Source organism: Acomys minous (assembly GCF_964271855.1).
Source record: "Acomys minous genome assembly, chromosome: 12".
Classification (NCBI taxonomy): Eukaryota; Metazoa; Chordata; class Mammalia; order Rodentia; family Muridae; genus Acomys; species Acomys minous.
In genome coordinates this window covers 63,824,470-63,845,451 of record NC_140493.1, presented here as the reverse complement: position 1 = coordinate 63,845,451, position 20,982 = coordinate 63,824,470, and the positions used below count along the sequence as shown (strand labels likewise).

General features: G+C 40.0%; 1 protein-coding gene across 2 annotated transcripts in view; it reads left to right on the top strand.

The window, feature by feature from the left end:
• The window catches only part of CPQ (carboxypeptidase Q), a 410,614-nt gene that overhangs the window by 77,491 nt on the left and 312,141 nt on the right, over positions 1-20,982 (top strand). For both annotated transcript variants that reach the window (XM_084751322.1, XM_084751321.1), the window contains one exon: positions 19,427-19,881. In XM_084751322.1, coding sequence (XP_084607448.1) covers positions 19,449-19,881 — 433 coding nt within the window. In that variant the 5' untranslated portion in view covers positions 19,427-19,448. The remainder of the gene's footprint in view (positions 1-19,426; positions 19,882-20,982) is intronic.

The window sequence follows — 20,982 nt, the reverse complement described above, 5'->3', positions numbered from 1 at the left end:
TAAGTGCTAAGTGATTTTGAGACAAGAGAGGCAAAGTTACCAGAAACAGATTTATTGTGGTATGGATGGGGTTGTCTTGCTGATCCCATACTTTGGGGGTTTTAGGGGGCTTGTTAGACTTTGCCAACTGGTGAGACTCAGGGGTACTAGCATGGCACAGCCTTCTACTCAGACACAGATTTATTACACACATCCCTGGGGGTTAGATTATGTGTTATAGGTTTTGAGATGGAAGTACTTTTTGAATCATGATTTCTGAAACAGGATAGCATGGTTCTCTGACATACATCCCATAGTCACTCTCCAAGGCACAGTTCAGGTAATATGGACCTCATTTCATCCCCACCTCTAAAAGAAAAAAAACCATGCCCTCCAAAGGAGAGAATCTTAAACAATTTTGATGGGGTGAGACAGAACGTGAATGTTCGATGTCCGGGGAACTGTGATGGAGAAAGTGGATCTGACCAGTGCTTCTCACTACTGAAGAGAAACAGCACAGAAAACCTGTAGGCAGACACACATACCCTAACCCAACATTCATTTTCAGCTGGGGAACTTAGAGCACTTTAGGGTTCTGAATCACTTGCATTTAAACGCCCTGTTTTACAAGTCTGTAAGCACATTCCACGTATGAGGACCACAGGGACTTTACAATGGGATTCTGGAAGTAGGACGTGGACAACCGGCTTAACTGCTCTTCATTCTGCTCTTCATTCATTCTCTGATGAATTAAACCAATATGGGCTGTGGGGAGAATATGCCAACAGAACAGAGTTGGGTCCCAAACTGTGAGCCTAGGTAGACTTTACAGCAGGTTAGTTGGGAAGCTTCTCTGTCTCTCAGGCCACTGTGTTGGAAGTAATGACTTCTCTCATTGCATGCTTCTGAGGTCTAAGTCTGGTTAGCTAAAGCTACAGTAAGACACCCATTCTATCACTTGCCTGGGGGTTGGGAAGTATTGGCTTTCTACCTTCTCCTTCCCTTTAGTCTCCATGAAGTCAGGAATGTGCTCTGCACAGCGTATTGCACAATAGTGACATTCGGAAGATTGCTGTAAGTTGGCGTTTATCTTTCTACTTCTAATTCTCTATGGTCTTTTTCTCTCTGAAGCTGATCTGGTCCATAGTCCTGTCTTTTCTGTGCTGCCCAAAGCACTTCATTAAGAGAGGGTGGGATGGCCCCCGAGCTTCCTATCAGGGTATCTGTAGGCCTGTGTGGGACACAACACCAATGTGGTTATCATCTGTTGTCATGCCCTGTGTGGGGGAAGTCATGAAAGGGGAACTTCTTGGTGAATGGGGAGAAAACAGGCATGAGTACACATCCTCTGGGGAGGGTAAATAAAGAGTAAAGTCTTCTTTAGGAAAAACCTAGATTTTCTCTGTATTGTGAGTATACCCTGCAAGTAGCAATGGTTCCTGCCCTTGGCCAGTGTGTATTTTTCCACAAAGGAAGCTGTGTAGAAAACTCCATGGCACACTGGGTGCACTTAATTTCCAGTCTGTTTCTTTTTGTTCACTTTTTGGGCGTTCTGTCTTCCTGAGAAGACTGATCTTTTCCAGCCCAGATCACCTTCTCATGTTGCAAATCCACGCAACCTCCAGACATCCCCCACCCCTTTCTTTCTACACAGCTGTCACAACAAACTTCTCCTCATCTGCTACTAAGTGTATCAGACACTGCTGTGTGGGCTGCAAGTTGCCGATTCATTACCCAGAGGCTTTCCAATAGAATTTGATGTTATCCAAAACTTCTCTTCTGTTTCAAAGGGTACAATTTCCTGCATTCTCTGGAGGGAAATCAAACGCACTGCATTTAGGAAACAGAACGATCCCTCACAGATGTAGTAGACCTCTAGGCAATTACGGGGTGATTACTCTGAAGTTAGTGTTTCCTCACCTCATTTCCCATAACAATGAGTAGAATGACCTGACTCCGGGTTTTTCATCTTTACAGCGAGAAGCATCAGGGAAATAAATCACAACATGGGGGTGCTCCACTAGGCCTCTCTTCTTCCTCCTCCCAAGGCAATTTTTGACTCTCCTCAAAGGCAGCCAGTCTCCCCCACCTGCCTCCGCAGGCTCTCTACCTGGTTTGCAGATCCATCTTTATCATCCCTTAAGTTACATGCCTTGTCACCTGATAAATGTGCTTGTCTCTGTAAAAATTACCCTTTGGACACTGAAATTACTGGTGAAGAAAAATCACTTTCAGCTGGTTTCTCAGCTGCTTTCCAGTTCTCTGCCACTCCCTGGGCTGGGGGGAGGATTTTCCTCACATCATGGTCTTTGTCCCACACTTTGGATTTGTCTCAGTGCCTCTCTGGTTCTTTTGGTTTTGTTATGTTTTACCTTTTTTCAGCTACCATTTTAATGTCCTGCTGTCAAACACCTTCTATATGCCCTTGTGTCCTCCATTCCTAGAAAGCTTGCTTTATGAACATTCCTTGTTTTCCTTGTGACTATGCTGCCTGTGCAGTGATGTAATATACAGTGGTTTTATTTTACGTTGACTGATTCAGCATATTGAGCAATTGTTTTAGATCCATTACTGGGAACCTATTTAGCTTAACACTTTTCTTTTGCAGCCTTTGATTAATGCATGACCACTAGGAAAGAGGAAGTAGTACGTTTGTTTCCTCCTGACACCACTGAGAAGTGCTTGCTCCTTTGCGGAACCTGCAGCCACATATGCTCAGCACTCCTGAAGAAGGAGGAGGTGTGCGCTGTTGAAATTGGTCTCTGTGCTCTGAGCTAGTGTTTGCCAATGGTGCGGTGTGGCAGCCATTTCATAGCAGAGAGCAAATGTTAGGATTTAGGGGAAAGTGTAGTTGAATATCAGATTTTAAAGCAGATTGGTGAATTCCTGTTGAGTTAACAGCAGATAGCTAGATGGTATTTTCTTTTGAAGCTCATGAAACTTAACAGCTGTTTAGTGAAGCGGTATTTCCACATATGTCTGTTTGACAGGTTTAATAGCAAATCTCCCAATAAATGACTTGCTGAACAGGCCTCCTTGGCTTAGGCTGAAATAAGAACTGGGTCTTCAGGAAGATTCATTGGGAGACTGTTTTTGCTTCTGTGTTTACAGGATGGGGAGGCCTATCTAAAGCAAGGGAAATTAAAAGGCACACTCCAGAGGAGGTTGCTACTATGTCTGCCAGTGTTACGTAGAATTTACTGGCCAGTTCAGGGGAAGCATAGCTTGGGTAAGCATGCTGTTCTCCCATAGGAACCCATGAGGACAGCAGCTCACAGCTACCCTGTTCTGGTGGATGGCAATTCAGCCTAGAAACCTAGGTTTTGCATCTGCACCTGTGGAGTACTTCTGCACTTTGCCTGACTTCAGGACCAGACTGAAGGCGAATGCTTCATCAGTTTTATTGGCAGGAATAAAGCACTTCCTGTTAGTCTTATTTTTGAAGGTCCTAGTACAAGGAAACCAGAGCCTTCTGAAGTTAGAATTCCATTTCTCTTACTCTGTTCTTCATTCTCTAAGATTATGGAACCTTGGAATTGCTGGTGTCGGCCTTACATACTTAAACTTAGCCTCCAAGGGAATAAGTCTACTTTTATGATTTATCTGATCTTCTGATGACTTGATATGCTTGAGTATAGATACTGGTTGTGTATAAATGTATATGTCCAAGAATTGCAGATGCTGTTCTCAAAGCAGCCACCTTCAGGGTCAGTTTGGTCTCTTTCACAGCCAGAGGCCCCCATGATTGCCTCGTATACCTTTAAGTAAAACAAAACAAAACAAAACATAACAGATTTTGGAAGCCCAAAATATAAAGTCTGTTGTAAGATTCTCAGCTGAATTTTTTCATTGGAACTTTATCCATATTTGCTCTTTTCAAAATCAAGCAATGGCATTTCTTACATGTGTATCTCAATTCTACTGTTATGTAGGTTAATAGACAATTACCTTCAGCCATCTGATTGACAAACATATTTTTGTGAATGTTAGAATCATATGCCTGTCGTTTTAGACAAAAAAGAAGGAAAAAGGAAAAATACTGGAGAAGTGAGTCCAACAAACTTTCTAATATAGGGAAGTAAAATTGCTTGTCACTAAACAGTAGACTGTCAGGACCTTCTGCCTCTCCACCACCACCAAAAAATATGTCAACTCTGACTTATTCTGAAGGGATGAGGAAGAAGGGAAGATAAAGTTAGTTTGACATCTGCATAGAGTCGTGAGTCATTCAATACAGACAATAAGAAGAGTAGATTCTACTGCTGGACCTTTTTCAGTACATCAGGCCACCCTTCCAGTCTCAAGCTCCTGTGATTCTTCTGGTCAGGCACTAGGATACCAGTTACCATGCTTCCATAATCCCATGAGCCTCGGCTGTAGCTTTCAGGACCTATGGAAGCAGAAAGGGAATGGTATTAAAGCTCTGATCTGTCCTTTTGCCTACTTATTAGGATTGACCTTTCTTCTTTCAATCTCCTTGTGTCTATAAGACACTCATGTTCAGTATGTTTAGTACTAGGGACATTTGAAGAAAGACTCTCTATCAAAGCTCTTATAAAAAAAAATTAAGACATAAATCTCCAGATTGATTTCCACTGTGGTTGTACAAGTTTGCACTCCCACCAGCAATGGAGAACTGTTTCTCGTGCTTGATATTCTCACCAGCATGTGAAATCATGTGAGATTTTGATCTTAGCCATTCTTACAGGTGTAAGACAGAATCTCAGAGTAGTTTTGATTTGCATTTCACTGACGACTAAGGGCGTTGAGCATTTCTTTAAATACTTTTCGGCCATTCAATATTCCTCTGTTGGGAATTCTGTTTAGCTCTGTGCCACGCTTTTAATTGGGTTATTTCATTTGTTTGTATTTAATTTCTTGAGTTTTTATATATTTTGGATATTAGCCCTCTGTCAGATGTAGGATTGGTGAGGGTCTTTTCCCATTCTGAAGGCTGCTCTTTTGGCCTATTGATAGTGTCTTTGCCTTGCAGAAGCTTTTCAGTTTCATGAGGTCCCATTTATTGATTGTTGATCTTAATGCCTAAGCTGTTGGTGTTCTGTTCAGAAAGGTATCTCCTGTGTCAATGAGTGCAAGGCTCTTCCCCACTTTCTCTTCTGTTAGATTTAGTGTATCTGGTTTTTATGCTGAGGTCTTTGGTCCACTTGCACTTGATTTTTGTGCAGGGTGATAGATATGGATCTGTTTGCATTCTTCTACATGTAGACATCCAGTTAGACCAGCACCATTTGTTAATGATGCTTTCATTTTTCCATTGTATAGTTGTATAGTTTCGGCTTCTTTGTCAAAATCAACCTTTGACCTAAAATTTGTCTCATTTACAAGAAATGTAGGGATAACAAAGGAACAGAGACGATTGACGATATGTCAAACCAATGACTGGCCCAACTTGAGACCCACACCATGGGAGAGAGCCAATCTCTGACACTATTAATGGAACTCTGCCATACTTGCAGATAGGAGCCTAGCATAACTGTTTTCTAAGCGGTTCTGTCAAGCAGTTGATGGAAACAAATGCAGAGACCCGCAGCAAAGAAATAGGCCGAGCTTGGGAGCTGTTTGGACGAGTAGGAAGAAGGATTGAGTGAGCTGGAGAGGTCAAGGACACCACAAGAAGACCTATAGAATCAACTAGCTTCAGCCCATGGAGGCTCATAGAGACTGAACTACCAACCAAAGATCATGCATGGGCTGGACCTAAGTCCCTACACAAGGGTAGCAGATGTGCACCATGGTCATCATATGGGTTCCCTAACATCGGGAGTAGAGGCTCTCTGTTGCTTGCCTTTGGATCCCTTTTCCTTAGCTGGGTTGCCTTGTCTGACCTCAGTGGGAGGGGATTTGCTTCTTTCTGCTGTAACTTGAGGTGCCAGGGTGTGTTGGTACCCCTTGGAGGGCCTCCTCTTCTCTGAGAAGAAGGAGATGGGGTTTAGGGGAAGGGGAATGAAGGTAGGACTAGGAGGAGAAAAGGGAGTGGGATCAGGCTGTAAATTGATTAAATAATAAATAGATTAAGTAATTAATAGATGTTTGATACACATGAATTACAGCCTAAGATGGGAGCCGAGCATGTAGCAGCCATTTCATTTCTCATTCTAACACTTGTTAGACACAATTTTGTTCCTCTCCATTGTGGCAACTTCCAGAAGTAAAAATAAATGTTAGCAATATTTGAAGGATTGTTTAAGCTTTTTACAAGTCAGCAGATGAGTAGGTTGTCCTTTTTCATTTTGGAACAATTAGAGAATACATAGGATATTACAAAACCAATACAGAAAGCGTCTGTTTTGCACTTTGTCCAGCATTCTTCAGGAAAGCATCCCTTTGACAGCATAATTACAGTAATGGTAAATCCAAGAACGTATCACTGGTGTTACATGTACATTTTATTCAGACTTTGCCAGCTATTCCTAGATGGGATTTTTTAAATGGAAAGTCCATTTCTCTGCTTTTGATCTCTAAGTAAAATTGAAGATGCACTTGGGAACAAAGGTTTGTGTTGCGCATTTCATTCTTTTCTTGTATTGTTCTCCTGTCCATCTTCATGTGAAAAATAGGAGAACTATTTCAATTAGCACAGTCTTAGTGTCTGCTGTGTGTTTCAGTTGCTTTTCTCATTGCTGTGACCATGTACTTGACAAGAAGAAACTTAAGGGGGGACTCGTTTGGGCTTATAGTTTGAAGGTTTAATTTATCTTGCCATGGAAGGCATGGTGACAGAAGTTTGAGATGGCTGGCCACATTGTGTCTATAGTCAGAAGTTAGAGAAGAGATAGAAAGTGATGCCAAGGCATAAAAGTCAGCCTATCCACAATACCACCTCTTTCATCAAGGTTCCACTTTTTAATGCTTCTATAATATGACATCCCAAAACAGAAACACCAACTGGGAACATGGAACTAGGTTATAACACATGAGCTGAGGAGGGTATTTCACATTCAAATAGCAGCATTTTACCCGTGGTCCTCATAGGCTTATGTACATCTCATAATTGAAAATTTATTTACTCCAACTTCAAAAGTCCTCATAGTCTTCAACAGACTTATGGTTTACATTTACAGAGCCTTTTGAATGTTATAGAGGCTCTCAAGTGTGTGTCTCCATAATATCAAAAACTTCAAGTAAACAAATACTATACTATGAATGTAAAATGGCACCTAGTGAATAACCTTTTTCTAAAAAAGCAAGGATAAAAGCTAACAAACAGATAGCAAACTCTATATCCTCATAGGACATCCTTACAGAGGTTCCAATATGGTCACACATTGCCTGGCCCCAGTGACTTTCTGGAACCTAGGTCCAAGCATCCACAATCCCCTCACTTTGGCAGCTTTCAGGCCTGTAAAACCAAGACCATGTGGAGATAGTGTAAACGATGTTGTCAAGTTTGCTAATAGCTTGAGACCTAGTCTAGCCTCCTAAGACCTTAGTTGTACTTGACCCTGTATATTACTTCCTGAGAGAAGGCTTGCAGGGGTTTCAATAGCACTCTTAGTTTACTTCTTTTCAAATGAATTTGAATTTTACCAGATGAATCTTTTCAATGGGTGAGTCTGAGCCTTAAAGGGTCATCATTGCCTATTTCTTGATGGAGAGCAAAGGTTTTACTTCAATGGTGCTAGTCTCTTTAACAATTGTAGCTGCTTTCTCAGCATCCAATTTGTCTACAACTTTAAACTTTCTCTCCCTAACCTCCAGCTGCATGTATTTTCATCTTTCTCCTCTACTTGTTCTCTTATACTGTAGGCCTTGATATGAGCAGTGAGCAATGAGCAGTAAACATGATGCAGCCTTGAATGCTATCCTGTCTTTAGCTCCTGTACCAAACAAATAAGCCCATTACTTTTAAGTTCAGAATAACTTAAGTTCTTACGACCCAGGCAGAATACAGACAGATTCTTTGCTAGAATAAAACACAAATGAATGGCCTTTCCCCAAATTTTCAACAGAGTTTTGTTCCACTCTGAAAGCTGTGAATCATGCCCCAACAGTTTGCATGTCTGTCAGCATTCTAGTCTTTCAAACGCTCATCAGAACGGCTCATTAAGCTCTGTTTGTAACAGTCTTAGGCTTTTCTAACACTAAGGTACAGAATCTTCTGCGCTTTCCTTGCCAACCTGTTCCTAAACCCAACACACTACATTGTTAGTTTTATTATAGTAATTACCCGATCCCTTATACCAATTTCCTGTACTTACTACTTTTTAAAAATATTTAACATAATATTTTTATTGATTATTTGGGAATGTCACATAATGCATCCCAATCACCTTTACTTCCCAGTTCTTCCAATCTATCTGTCTATGGTTGTGGCCTCCTTCATCCCGAAAAGATAAAAATAAAAATTAAAAGATAAAAAAAGACAATTTGTATTGTCTATACAGTCACTGAGCATGATCAGACAGTGGCCAGCCCTTTAAAGAAAAGTGAGTCCTTCCCCACCCATACTTTTGTAGGAGCCACCTATTGTGGAGTGCTACACTTCAGCATCCTTATCGTAGTTTTTAAGACTTCTTTTTGATGTCTTTCTGTCTAGTTCACTACTTTTCAGGGGTAGGGGCTTTCACACAAGCCTGCTATGTCTCTCTTTCTCAACTATAAGTCTACAGTAAAATACTACTGCGCAAGAAGCTTTCTTGTCCTTTATGGTCATCATGGACCGAACAAATCATGGACTTCCACATGGTATCCGGACATTGAACAGGCCATGGACATTTACCTGGCCTCTGGCTTCAACATGGTCTCCAGTGGCCATATGGGCCACAGACACCAGCATGGTTCTAGGGGCAGCCTGGCCTGTGGACAGCAACATAAGTTCAGGCAGCAGCATAGACCAGAGATATCCACATGGCCTACAGAGGGAACACAGGCCACAGACATCAACATGGCTACCAGCAGCAGCAGGACCAGAGATCCAGACATTGCCCACTGTGGCAGTATGGACTATGGTCATCAATATGGCCCCAGGTGGCAGCACAAGCTACTCAATTCTGTGTGGGCCCTAGTGGCATCACAGCCCATGAACATCAACATGGTTTCAGGTGGCAGCCCAGACCAGGGATAACACAGACCATCATGGACATCAGCATGGTCCCAGGCTTTAGTAGGACCACACACCCACGTATTCTACCTCTTGAAAGTTCCACAGCCTTCTAAAATAGCACTGCTAATTGTGAGCTAAGTGTTCATATACATAAGCCCAGTGGGTGGACATTTCACTTTTAAATCACAACATTATCCAAGGCTAGATGTCAAGGAAATCATAAACATCAGCAAGAGGGAAAACTACAATAGAAATCCTTTCCTAGGTTTTGAACAAAGGCAGGGGTGGAATGTATGCTTGAGATGATGCATGTTCACTAAGTACCTAAGGTATATTTAGGCATTAGTTCTCTAGGTTATAAAGAACAATTCTAGAATATACATCATTTCCTTCTTTATACCACCTGTAGCTCTGTCATGGTCTTTTAAAACTGATTTTCTGAGGACATCCTACTGGGACTCTAGGTAAGAGAAATATAGGAGATGGGGAAATAGAAGGATCCAGAGGGTCCTAGAAACCTACAAGAAGAAAGTCGTGATGGTTGGATCTGGGCCCAGGGGGGTCTTCTCAAACTATTGCACTAGCCAAGGACAATACAAGCAGTAAACATCAAACCTCTACTCTGATCTACCCAATGGACAGGACATTCTCCACAGTTATGTGGAGAGCGGGGACTGACTCTGACATGAACTCTGGTGACCCATATTTGACCACTTCTCCTTGGTGGGGAGACCTGGTGGCACTCAAAGAAAGAATAAGCAGGCTACCAAGATGAGTTTTGATAGCCTATGACCATATAGAGGGGAAGGAGGTCCCCCTTGGTCATAGACCTAAAGAAGGGGAATAGGGTGAAAGCAGGAGGAAGGAAGGAATGGGAGGATACATGTGATGGGATAACAATTGAGATGTAATCTGAATAAATTAATAAAATAATTTTTAAAAAAAGAAAGAAAGAAACCTAATTTTGGTCTTGCCTCATATATTTCTTGCCTGTGTTCATACATGATTATATTTGGTAGGCCTGGTTAACTTCTAACTGTAAAATTAAAGCTTGTCCTAGAGATTCAAAGATACATTTACCTACCACTTTCCCATAGTCGCTAGATAGTTTAGTGGAAGGCATAGACATTTAGGGAGGTGTTCTGGCTAGCTTTATGTCAACTTGACACAAGCCAGAGAGTTATCCGAAAAAAGAGAAACTCAATTGAGAAAATTCCACTTAAGTTCCAGCTACAGGGGATTTTCTTAATTAATGATTAATGAGGTAAGGCCCAGTCCATTATGGGTGGGGCCATCTGTGGGCTGGTTGGTGGTTTTGGGTTCTATAAGAAAGCAGATTGAGCAAGCCACGGTGAGTAAGCCAGTAAGCAGCACCAATCCATGGCCTCTGTATCAACTTCTGCCTCCAGGTTTGACTCTTTGTCCTGATTTCCTTTGATAAATAGTGATGTGGAAGTATAAACCAAATAAACGCTTTCCTTTCAAACTAGTGTTTTGGTCATGACTCTTTATCACAGCAATAAAAACCCTACCTAAAACAAGAGGAGAATATGTTCAAGTATAGTAATGGCATGTGCAGAGGTCTGAGTAGGGTTTATGGCAGTATATGTGACACATATCTAGTTCAGATTTCAGAAGTCCAGCAGAGATTCCCAGGGAGTGCAAAAGCTCAAGTGAGTGTCTCTCAAATTTAAAAGAATGGATAGGGGTTCTAAGATGGATGGTTAGCAAAGGAAAAGTGTTCAAGCCATGGGAGCAGCATATGCTAAGGCTTTGAGGCATAAGAAATAATGAGTCCCTTGAGGAACTTTCAAGTGTTATCTTTGCTGATTTATAAAAACATAGGATAAAGGTGGGCAGGTGATGAGCCTAGTGAAGGATACTGGTATGCCAGGCTGCATATTCTATCTCAAAAGCAATAGGGAGCCTTCTGAAACATTTGGAAAAAGGAGATAGAAATTTGAATTAAAGATAACTGCTATATAAAGCAGAGCATAAGGGAGGAGAGAAAGATGGAGATGGTTGTGATAGCTCAGATAACAGGTACAGTGTCTGGAAACTAAGGTGGTGAGGAGAGCCTGGAAGGGAATGGTAGGTGTTAGTGCTCCTTAGGAATTAAGTGTTATGGCAGTTAGTGATTATCTGGCTGCAAGGTTGAATAAAGAGTGGCCTAGAAAAGTCCCAGATACACTAGAATGGTGGAAATACCATTCTTCTAGAATAAGGGTGCAGAGAGAAGAGGAGACTAGGAAGGGGGGGGTTATTAAGATGCATGGGGATCTGTTGAGGTTGAGATATCACTGGGTGTCCACAACACAGAGCTCCTTAATTCATATATGAGTTCAAGCAAGCAATTGTAAGTCAAGCCTTGGAAGGAAAGACCTCTCTAGTTAGAGCCTGTGGTAGGACAAGGAGGCCAAGAAACAAGCATCAGAAAGTTTAAAGGACTGAGAGAGGTAAACAATTCTAGAGGAAAAACTGTGGAAGAAGAGGAGAGACTGAGGAAGAGTATGTGACAATGGAGGCTGGCTGCGCTGTTGGACATCTAATATCTCAGTTATGACCCAGACAGACATCTGCTCATTGGATTTAGGAGCGAAGACACTCTTAATCACCTTAATAAGTTCAATTTCAGTTGGCTTGTGGGAAGAGACACTAAATCAGTAGATTGAGTAATGACATCAAAATAAGAGTTTGGTCTAAGGTGACTTAGGTAAGAGGTATCAAGAAATGCAAAAATTAAATATTTAATGAAAGCCATAATAAATATTGGAGCTTAAATATAATCCTTATTTTATATGTAATATATAAAGAGATACTTCAAAAAAAGTGTTCAAAGTCATACATCTAGAGAGTGATAACCAGGACCAAGGCTCAAGTCTCCTGACTTCTTTTATAGAAGAAACTTATGAATATACTCATGCTTAAAGGAGCAAACCCATGGCTGGTTTGAAGAAAGTAATTGCTAAAGTGATGAATTGGAGCCATATACTTCTATTCTGAAATAAGACTACACTGTTTGATGAGTGTATTCAGTTATTCTATAAATATTTACAGATATTCTGGTTTGGATTGTGCATAAAGAAAAAGCACATTCCTTGAGGAAAACCTGTTCAATGGATTTTTATAAAAGTGAGATGCTATCACTATGATGTATTTTATAGTTTAGCATGGTAATAGACAAGAAACAGTACCATAAGGTGTAGAGCAAGCAGCTATACCTAAGACTCTGAGACTTATAAGCCTCACCTCACATCATGACCAATTTATTCAGTGAGAAGTGATAAAATGTCATTTTGGACAGAGGGAACAACAGAAACAAAATCAGAGATGCAGAAGGGTTGTTCATACACTCAGACAGTGGCAAAAAGCCTACTAGAACTGTATCTTCAGGACTTAGGAAGACCAGAAAGTTGTATTCACTGGTGTATGTTGCTTTAGTAAAATACTTTTGGCTAGGTTGCTTTTAAAAAGAGAATTGTTTTTTCAGTTCTGGGGGTCAGAAGCTCAAGACCACAATGCTAACATTCAATATGTGCCGTGGGCAGCTGCTTTCATTTAGTTACCATACCCTCCAGAGTGGAAGAGTATGGTATCCCCACATCATGAAATAGACAGATGAACTGAAAGAATTTAGTAAAGGTACAAAATACCATTTGTGATAGCAGAACCCTGTGTCTTCATCGTTTTTCCAAAGAAACACCTCTTAATAGTGTTGCACTGAGGGTGGAATTCCAGCCTGAATTTGGGGAGGATGCCACCACTCAAATCATAGCAGAAAACATAACTGTGATGCTGAGTAAAATAGTGTGAAGCATGTTTTAGACCTGAGAGTGACTTGATTGTATTCAATGTAAATCTTGTGGCCAAACAACAGTCCATGTGATAAACATACTAGGTGCAAGATTGTGATGTTGGATGGGGCGTGGTTCCAATATAAGATAATGAGTTCTCAGCTGGTGAAGTGAGAGTGAGGGTGGAAAAAAGTGGAGTTAGTCAAAAAAAAAAAAAAAGCAAGAGGCAAGTTGTGCCAACTATCCACCTCTTCTCCCTGAGGGAGAGAAGAAGCCACTAGTGTTCCTAACTAGTGACTATCATTGGGAATAAGCTAAGCTTGGGAATGGAAGAGAAGATTCAGAGTCAAAGAATCTGTACTTGTGGCTGGACGCTTGACTTTTATGAGCCACAGGGAAGCTATGCAGACCATGTGTGAGAAACTAGGCTGTAGAGCTGCACTCACAGACTAGAAGAGCATGACACTAGAGTGACAGTAGCTAAGATAAATGGAGGGTCTTTTCTCAAGTAACAGGGATGGTGGTGGTTCTGCTGAGTGATGGAGAATGAGTTCTTTTGGACTTTTTCCTGTGATTATAAAAATAAAGAGATGTAACATCTATGACCTCTTTCTGAGCAGGTGCTTCTGTTTAGGTCTCTGTGTAGGGCTAAGTCATAAGACTTCCTCTGGCTAGAAGTTGAGATGGAAAGCGGGGGGGGGGGGGAGAAGAGAACTGTTTAATTCAATTCTGTTAAATCATTAGTTCCCCATCTCATGAGACACAACTCTTAAAAAGTGATTGCTTTGGTTTCCTGAAATGAACATCACACATGATCTATCTATATTTCCAAATAATCAAGTGTGATCACAGGTGCAGTATAAAAGAGAGATTAAAGGCATGCTATTTATAATGACATATTTTTAAAATGTGAATTCTGAGGCATGGCTACAGTAGAAAAAAAAAGAAATGAAATACATTCCTATGACAAATGTGACAGTGGTAGAGGGAGGCTGCCTAGGGGTGTGGCAACAGTGTTTCAGTCCTGCACATGGAAGGGGTGTTGGTGTTTCAGTAGCTCTTAGTATAGCTTTGAACAAACATCATACTATTTCTTGAAAAGATCTATTATTTTATAGCCATACAGAAATGATTTTGTATACTTAGGTCTAATAATGTTCAAGGTACATATAACAAGATTTAATATTAAAAATAAAAACAAAGGGTCAAATATGTTGATACATTCCTATAATCTCAGTGTTTGGGTTTGCTGTGATTCAAGGCTCTGCTCCATAGTGAATAATAGGCCATCTAGGACTCTGTAGCAATAGCTTGCCTTAAAATAAAAAAACACAAAACAGAAACAATGACAAAAGCCACCAAAAGAAGCATAAGTATAGGAGTGTCTTCCCTACACAGATTGCCACCCTTGCATGTATAGCTCTGGCACTCACCATTCAAAATAGCTGCCATCCACAATATGATACTCAAAATGCTTACTGGTGGGTACGGTCATCCAATAGCTTAAAGAACTGAGCTAGACACTTTGAACTCTCTCTGTTTTTGTAACAATAAGAACAAGTCCAAGAGAACTTGTGAGGTTCAGCTAGTAAAGAAACTCTGAGGTTTAGCTAGTGAAGAAAGAAACACTGAATATGTAATTCAGTGCTCATTGTTTCTGGGAGCTTGAGTTATTCTTGTTTTTTTATCTTTCCCTAAATTGTGTGATTTTATGGCATAGAGTTAGGTCTTAATCTGAATAAATAAGTAACTGGAGAGCAAGCTGTAAAAATTGGAAGGTTAATATTAATCAAGCTTTGAATTTAATGCAGGCAAACTTCTTCCTTGAGATGGCTAAAAACACCCTATATCCAGGTAGGCTCCAAGGAGTTGTGAAATGGGCCATCAAGGGCCAGTCTCTGTGATAGGATTTAACCTTGCAGGTCTGTTTTATCTGACCCATGGGCTTGATTAAAGACAGTGTTGTGCAATGAATCCTGCTCATCAATCAAAGATTTAGGAGAAATATTTAATTTTCATGTAACTACTATATTCAGTTTTTAGAGGACAAGGTAACTCATACAATAAAAATGAATAAAAACAGACACTCTTAGTCTCCCTCTCTTCTTCCAGCACTCTCACCTTTTCCATTTTTAGTCTATTCATTCTGGAATTTTTAACAGTGCCTGAGGCATTTTCAAACAATGAATTTTCAGTAAAAAACATTTTGAAGAGGAAGCAAAGGATTATGCTTTGTTTCCTCAAAATGTAAATCTAATATTAGGATATAATTTTAGTGTGAGAAATGTTGCTTCTGTTTTTAGATTAAAGTATAGAAAAGAAAGAAAGCGACATCCTATGATTTTTTTTCCATTTTTGCCAAAGAGACTATTGCTATGGATTATGCAGTCAATATATGCAAAATACAAACAAATCTTTCTAAAATCATGCTCCCAAAGTTGCTTGTGACTCTAGGTTTGTACACACACACACACACACACACACACACACACACACTATATGACTATATGTGTGTGTTTAAGCTGTGAATTCAAAGACATGTTACAGAATGAGTTTTTTAAATTGTAGATTAGCATTTGAAGGATATGCCATTTACTATTTCTATAGCTTGAATTCAAGGAAAAGAACAATGACTTCAATCCTCTTTGTATAAGAATAAAGAACATTTAAAAATGTTGTGTATAAAAAGTATATTTTAAGTAGTTCTATAATTGCATGAAGAATGCTTGATCACTTTTTTCTCAATTAGGTTATAAGTATTTTAGGGACTTTAAATGGAAATGTTGAGTGTCTTTGTAAATGAATTAATTCTTGACTAATGCATTGTCTATTTGCAGAGCATTTTTATTTCATCCCTCTGAGAAATTTACAGAATAACCTATAGGTAATAAGTAATGTCACTTTTAAGATTTTGTGGTATTTACATGTTACCCCTCTCCTGACATGGTCTTGAGTGGAATCTCTGTACTCAGGGACAGGTGTACTGGAAATCAGAGAAGATAATTTCCTGACCCCACAGGGATAGATATAGGGGGATAGACAGTCCCAACTGTCACAGCCCACCAGGGCAATTGGCTGTATTGTTTGGAGATTCACAGCGTGGATGTTTTCTTGGGAGATAGTCCTATCATGTTGATGCTGTATCTTTCATACTTTCCTGGGGGATACTTTCTTCCTGTTGCTGTGTCTTCCATGTTTTTCTTTCCACTTATCCACTTGTTAGTCATTTCATTTGTTGTGTCTGGCTACTTGTGTAAAGCCTCCCTCCCTTGGCATATGTGTTTCCTATTAAGTGCCAGTTCCACTTTCTCCATGTGCCCATCAGGAAAACCCTGCTTTCTTTAACATCTTAGTTTAAACACTAAACCAAATACTTGAGCTTCACCTGTTTGCCTAGACCTTGTAACTACCTCAGTTTCAGGGCTTTTTCTATCCATCTCTTTTTATGCTTGCCAGCTTTTTTTGTTACTCTCATATATTACACTCTGGAATACTACTCAGCTATTTAAAAAAAGGAAATTCCAAAATTTTTTGGACAAAGGGATGGGACTAGAGATGGTCATACTGAGTGAGTTAACCCAGAAGCAGAAAGACTCACATGGTATATACTCACTTATAATTGGGCACTAGCCCAAAAGGCATGTCCCATGAAAGTCCTTACTTACCAGGAGATTGGGATAGATGTGAAGATCCTACTGAGACTCTAGGTAAGAGAAATATAGGAGATGGGGAAATAAAAGGACCCAGAGGGTCCTAGAAACCTACAAGAAGACCATCATGATGGGTGGATCGGGGCCCAGGGAGGTCTGCTCAAACTATTGCACTAACCAAGGACAATACAATAGTAAACATCAAACCTCTACTCTGATCTACCCAATGGACAGGACATTCTCCACAGTTATGTGGAGAGCGGGAACTGACTCTGACATGAACTCTGGTGCTCCATACTTGACCACCTCCCCTTGGTGGGGAGGCCTGATGGCACCCAAAGAAAGAATAAGTAGGCTACCAAGATGAGACTTGATAGCCTGTTACTATATAGTGGGGGAGGAGGTCCCCATCGGTCATAGACCTAGGGGAGGGGAATAGGGTGAAAGTGGGAGGGAGGGAACAATGGGAGGATACAAGTGATGGGACGGTAATTGAGTTGTAATCTGAATAAATTAATAAAAATTTAAAAAAAGAAAAAAAAAAGAAAGTACGGTGCTGGATCACTTATCCTACTGTATTTTGCAGGGGGCAAAGGACACAGATTTATATGCAAACATTGCTGTGAACATAATTATGATGGAAGCACAGATGATGTAAACACCTGGGGATTTGGTTGGGTAGAGCTCCATGGGAAGTTATTTTTAAAACACCCATATCAAAGAGGAAGGATAGGTATTTAGCAGGAGATTGGAAATAGGTGGGGGAGAAGAAGCTTGCAATGTAAGAAAATATAAGAATCTACCCTCAGTTATAAAGTTATGAAAGCACAGAGAATTTGAGCCATCGTATAAAACTGGAAGCAGCATCGCATTGATGACTAAAATAAGGGAAGATATGACATTTAATTTTTTAAATGCTACTTTAAGGTGTAAAGACAAATGAATGAAGGTAACCATATACTTTAAGTAATCCAATTATCTGGAATAAGCGTGTTTTCACATTTACATCTTTTAAAATCAAAGTACTAGTATATTTTGCACCTACAAAATAAAAAAATCTGAATTTGGATTAGCTACATTTTAAATACTGTATGTCTACAAGATTAGAAATATACATATATAGGGCAAGCAGAGATAGAAAGAGGGAAGGAGAGAGAACAAGACAGACCGAGAGAAAGAAAGATGAAAGGATAAAGAAAGACAAATTTAAAGATGTTGGTGCCATTTTAAAAGGATATTGTTTGTTGTTGAATTTGAAATGTATCTTTATAACAGTTTGTGCTTCTGAAATCTGTGGTATAGAGTAATGATTTTCAGACTAATATCTTTGTAAAATGAGGTAACAAAGATTTAGATAGATGCAAGGAAATAAAAACAATTTTTGTTCAGATTTTTGAAAAATACTATCTTTGTCTATTTTGCGATTCATAACACAATGCCACACACCATATAATTAGGAAAGAAAAAAAAGGAAGAAAGAAAAAAAGAAATTTATAGGCACACTGATTTGGAGGCAGGAAAACTTGGTAGAGTTGTTCTTATCTATCACAACATGATGTAAGGTCACATGGCAGGATGACAGGAGAGGCTGTGACATAGGGATGAGGAGAGAATGTTATGACCATATCTGTACATTCAGGAGTGTGAAACCTTCAAGACCTGAACTGAAAGAAAGGTCTTACTTCCCAATAACACTTATAATGGAAATTAAATGTTGATATGTCTTTTGGAAGGAGCAGTAGAGTCACAATGTATACACAATTTTAAAAGAATCTGACTTGATGTCATCCAAGCATTCTGCAGTGACAATAATTCTGTTTGAGCTGCATAGGGTAGCAGCCATTAGTCACATGTGCATACTGAGTACTGGAATGACTGAGTTATTGAATTTTAAACTTGACTTAATGTTAATTAAGTTAAAATGAACCCATGGGACTTTTAGGTCCTATCCTGAGCAGCACTACATGTACTTTTCCTCAGGCTCTGCATTACGTGTTATGGACCTAAATTCTGCAAGGCTAAAGTGAGTAGCACTATTTAGCATAGATCTTAGAGCTTGAAAAATTGTATGTATTTCCTAGTTTTTAAAATTTCTCTGTGCTGCTGCTTCAGTTTCTTGTTTATAAAAAATAAAGGTCATACGAGTTTGTATCCTAAAATGGGGCCACAATGAGGATTAAATATGATAAGAGCACCATAGGATGGTGTCTGATGCATAACAACCATGACATAAATGCATTGTGTTGTTTTACTATTAACCTGTAGGTGAAGTATATCACAGAGTTAAAGAATAGCAAACCCAAGTATTTGTTTCTGTATTTGTTGTAGCTCTCTGCTCCTAAACCATATCACAATTCCTGGAATATTTCTAGTATTCAATAAAAATGTTGAAAATAAACAGGTTACCTTTATGAAAATGGGATTAGGTGAAAGCACTGAGGGAAAAAAATGACATATAAGATGCTTCAAAGGTCAAGTTGCGCAGAGAACAAGAAAGAGTCCACTTGGGCAGAGGGAAGGTGGACACCAAGTTGGATAGAGTTCCGTTGAGAGGGACGTGTATCAAGCATCTCTTTCATCACTGCTTCTAACTTTCTTCCTCCTCTGTATCTCTTTCTTTCTCTTCCTCTCTTTCTCTGTTTCTTTCTCTCTGTGTGTCACTGTCTCTGCCCTCTCTTTCTCTCTGTCTTCAAAACAGAAGATCCTTAAGTATCCAGGTGATTTTATATATTTAGTACATACTACCCTGTTAATTAGACCAACATTGTTCTTTGGCTTGTCTATCCCTAGGAACTATATTGCTTGAATTCCCAATGGGGAGGTTGGTTGTTGTTTAGAAAAGGAAGAGGAATACTGCTTGAAAAGTGGGCTATGGGTTACGGGCAGATGCCTGTGAGAGTCTATTTTCCTAAAACATGTTTCTTATTCCTTTCTCTCAGGAAGAAAAAAAAACTGGGAACAATGAAGCTTTTTTTCTTCCTGTTTGTTGGTGCTGTTCACCTTTTATCCCTAGGCTCCGGAAAAGCTACAAACAAGAATGGCACTTCTCAACGAACATTTCAAGAAATAAAGGAGGAAATAGCCAGCTATGAAGATGTTGCTAAAGCAATTATCAACCTTGCTGTTTATGGTAAATACCAGAACCGGTCCTATGAACGTTTGGGACTTCTAGTTGATACTGTTGGGCCCAGACTGAGCGGTTCTAAGAATCTAGAGAAAGCTATTCAAATCATGTACCAAAACCTGCAGCAAGATGGGCTGGAGGACGTCCACCTGGAGCCAGTGAGAATACCCCACTGGGAGAGAGGAGAAGAGTCGGCAGTGATGCTGCAGCCTAGAATTCACAAGATGGCTATTTTGGGTCTTGGCACCAGCATTGGGACTCCTCCAGGAGGTAATATTTGTTTTTTTTTTCGATTATTGTTTTTTTTTCTTTTAATATAATCTATCAGTCTTACTCACCCTGCTTCCCTCTCTTTACCTTGTTTTTTATTTCGTAGAACCTAGGCTAGTCTTGAATTCACTATGTATCCAAGAGTGACTTTGAACTTGTGATCTTTTTTCTCCTCTTGAGTGCTGGGGTTATATGTATGTGTTCCCCACATATGATCTAATCAAGCCCTCTTCCATCTGTGCTATACCTGTAGCCCAGCCATCCTGTAATCTTTATACAACTGATGTCTGTTGCCACGACTGATTATATCATGCATGACTTCTACTGTGAAAAAAAAATGTAGTAATTTCCCACTCACTGTTCTTAGTGAGTTCTCAACTCATACTGTTTTGTCTTCTGTCTTCTTTCTTCCTTTTTGCTATTTTTTTCATTTCTCATCAGAAAACAACTATGTGACATTTTAAATGAGGCATTATCAGCACCCTGGCCTCAGCCTTACCCAACAATATAATGCGTGGATATGGACTATATAGCCAGTTAGCAGTCTCTACCAGTAAAACTTGAATGTATTCATAGATTAACTTCCTGTGGCAGAGAAAGTTTTTAAAGTGTGCAATGTGCTTCACATGCTTCCAGTGGGTGTGTAATGTGCTTCACATGCTTCCAGTGGTGTGCAATGTGCTTCACATTCTTCCAGTGGTGTGCAATGTGCTTCACATACTTCCAGTGGGTGTGCAATGTGCTTCACATGCTTCCAGTGGGTGTGCAATGTGCTTCACATGCTTCCAGTAGTGTGCAATGTGCTTTATGTGCTTCCAGTGGTGTGCAATGTGCTCCACATGCTTCCAGTGGATGTGCAATGTGCTTCACATGCTTCCAGTGGGCGTGCAATGTGCTTCACATGCTTCCAGTGGTGTGCAATGTGCTTCACATGCTTCCAGTGGTGTGCAATGTGCTTTATGTGCTTCCAGTGGGTGTGCAATGTACTTCACATGCTTCCAGTGGGTGTGCAATGTGCTTCACATGCTTCCAGTGGTGTGCAATGTGCTTTACATGCTTCCAGTGGGTGTGGAAACTTGTACTATAATGCAATGGAATGAG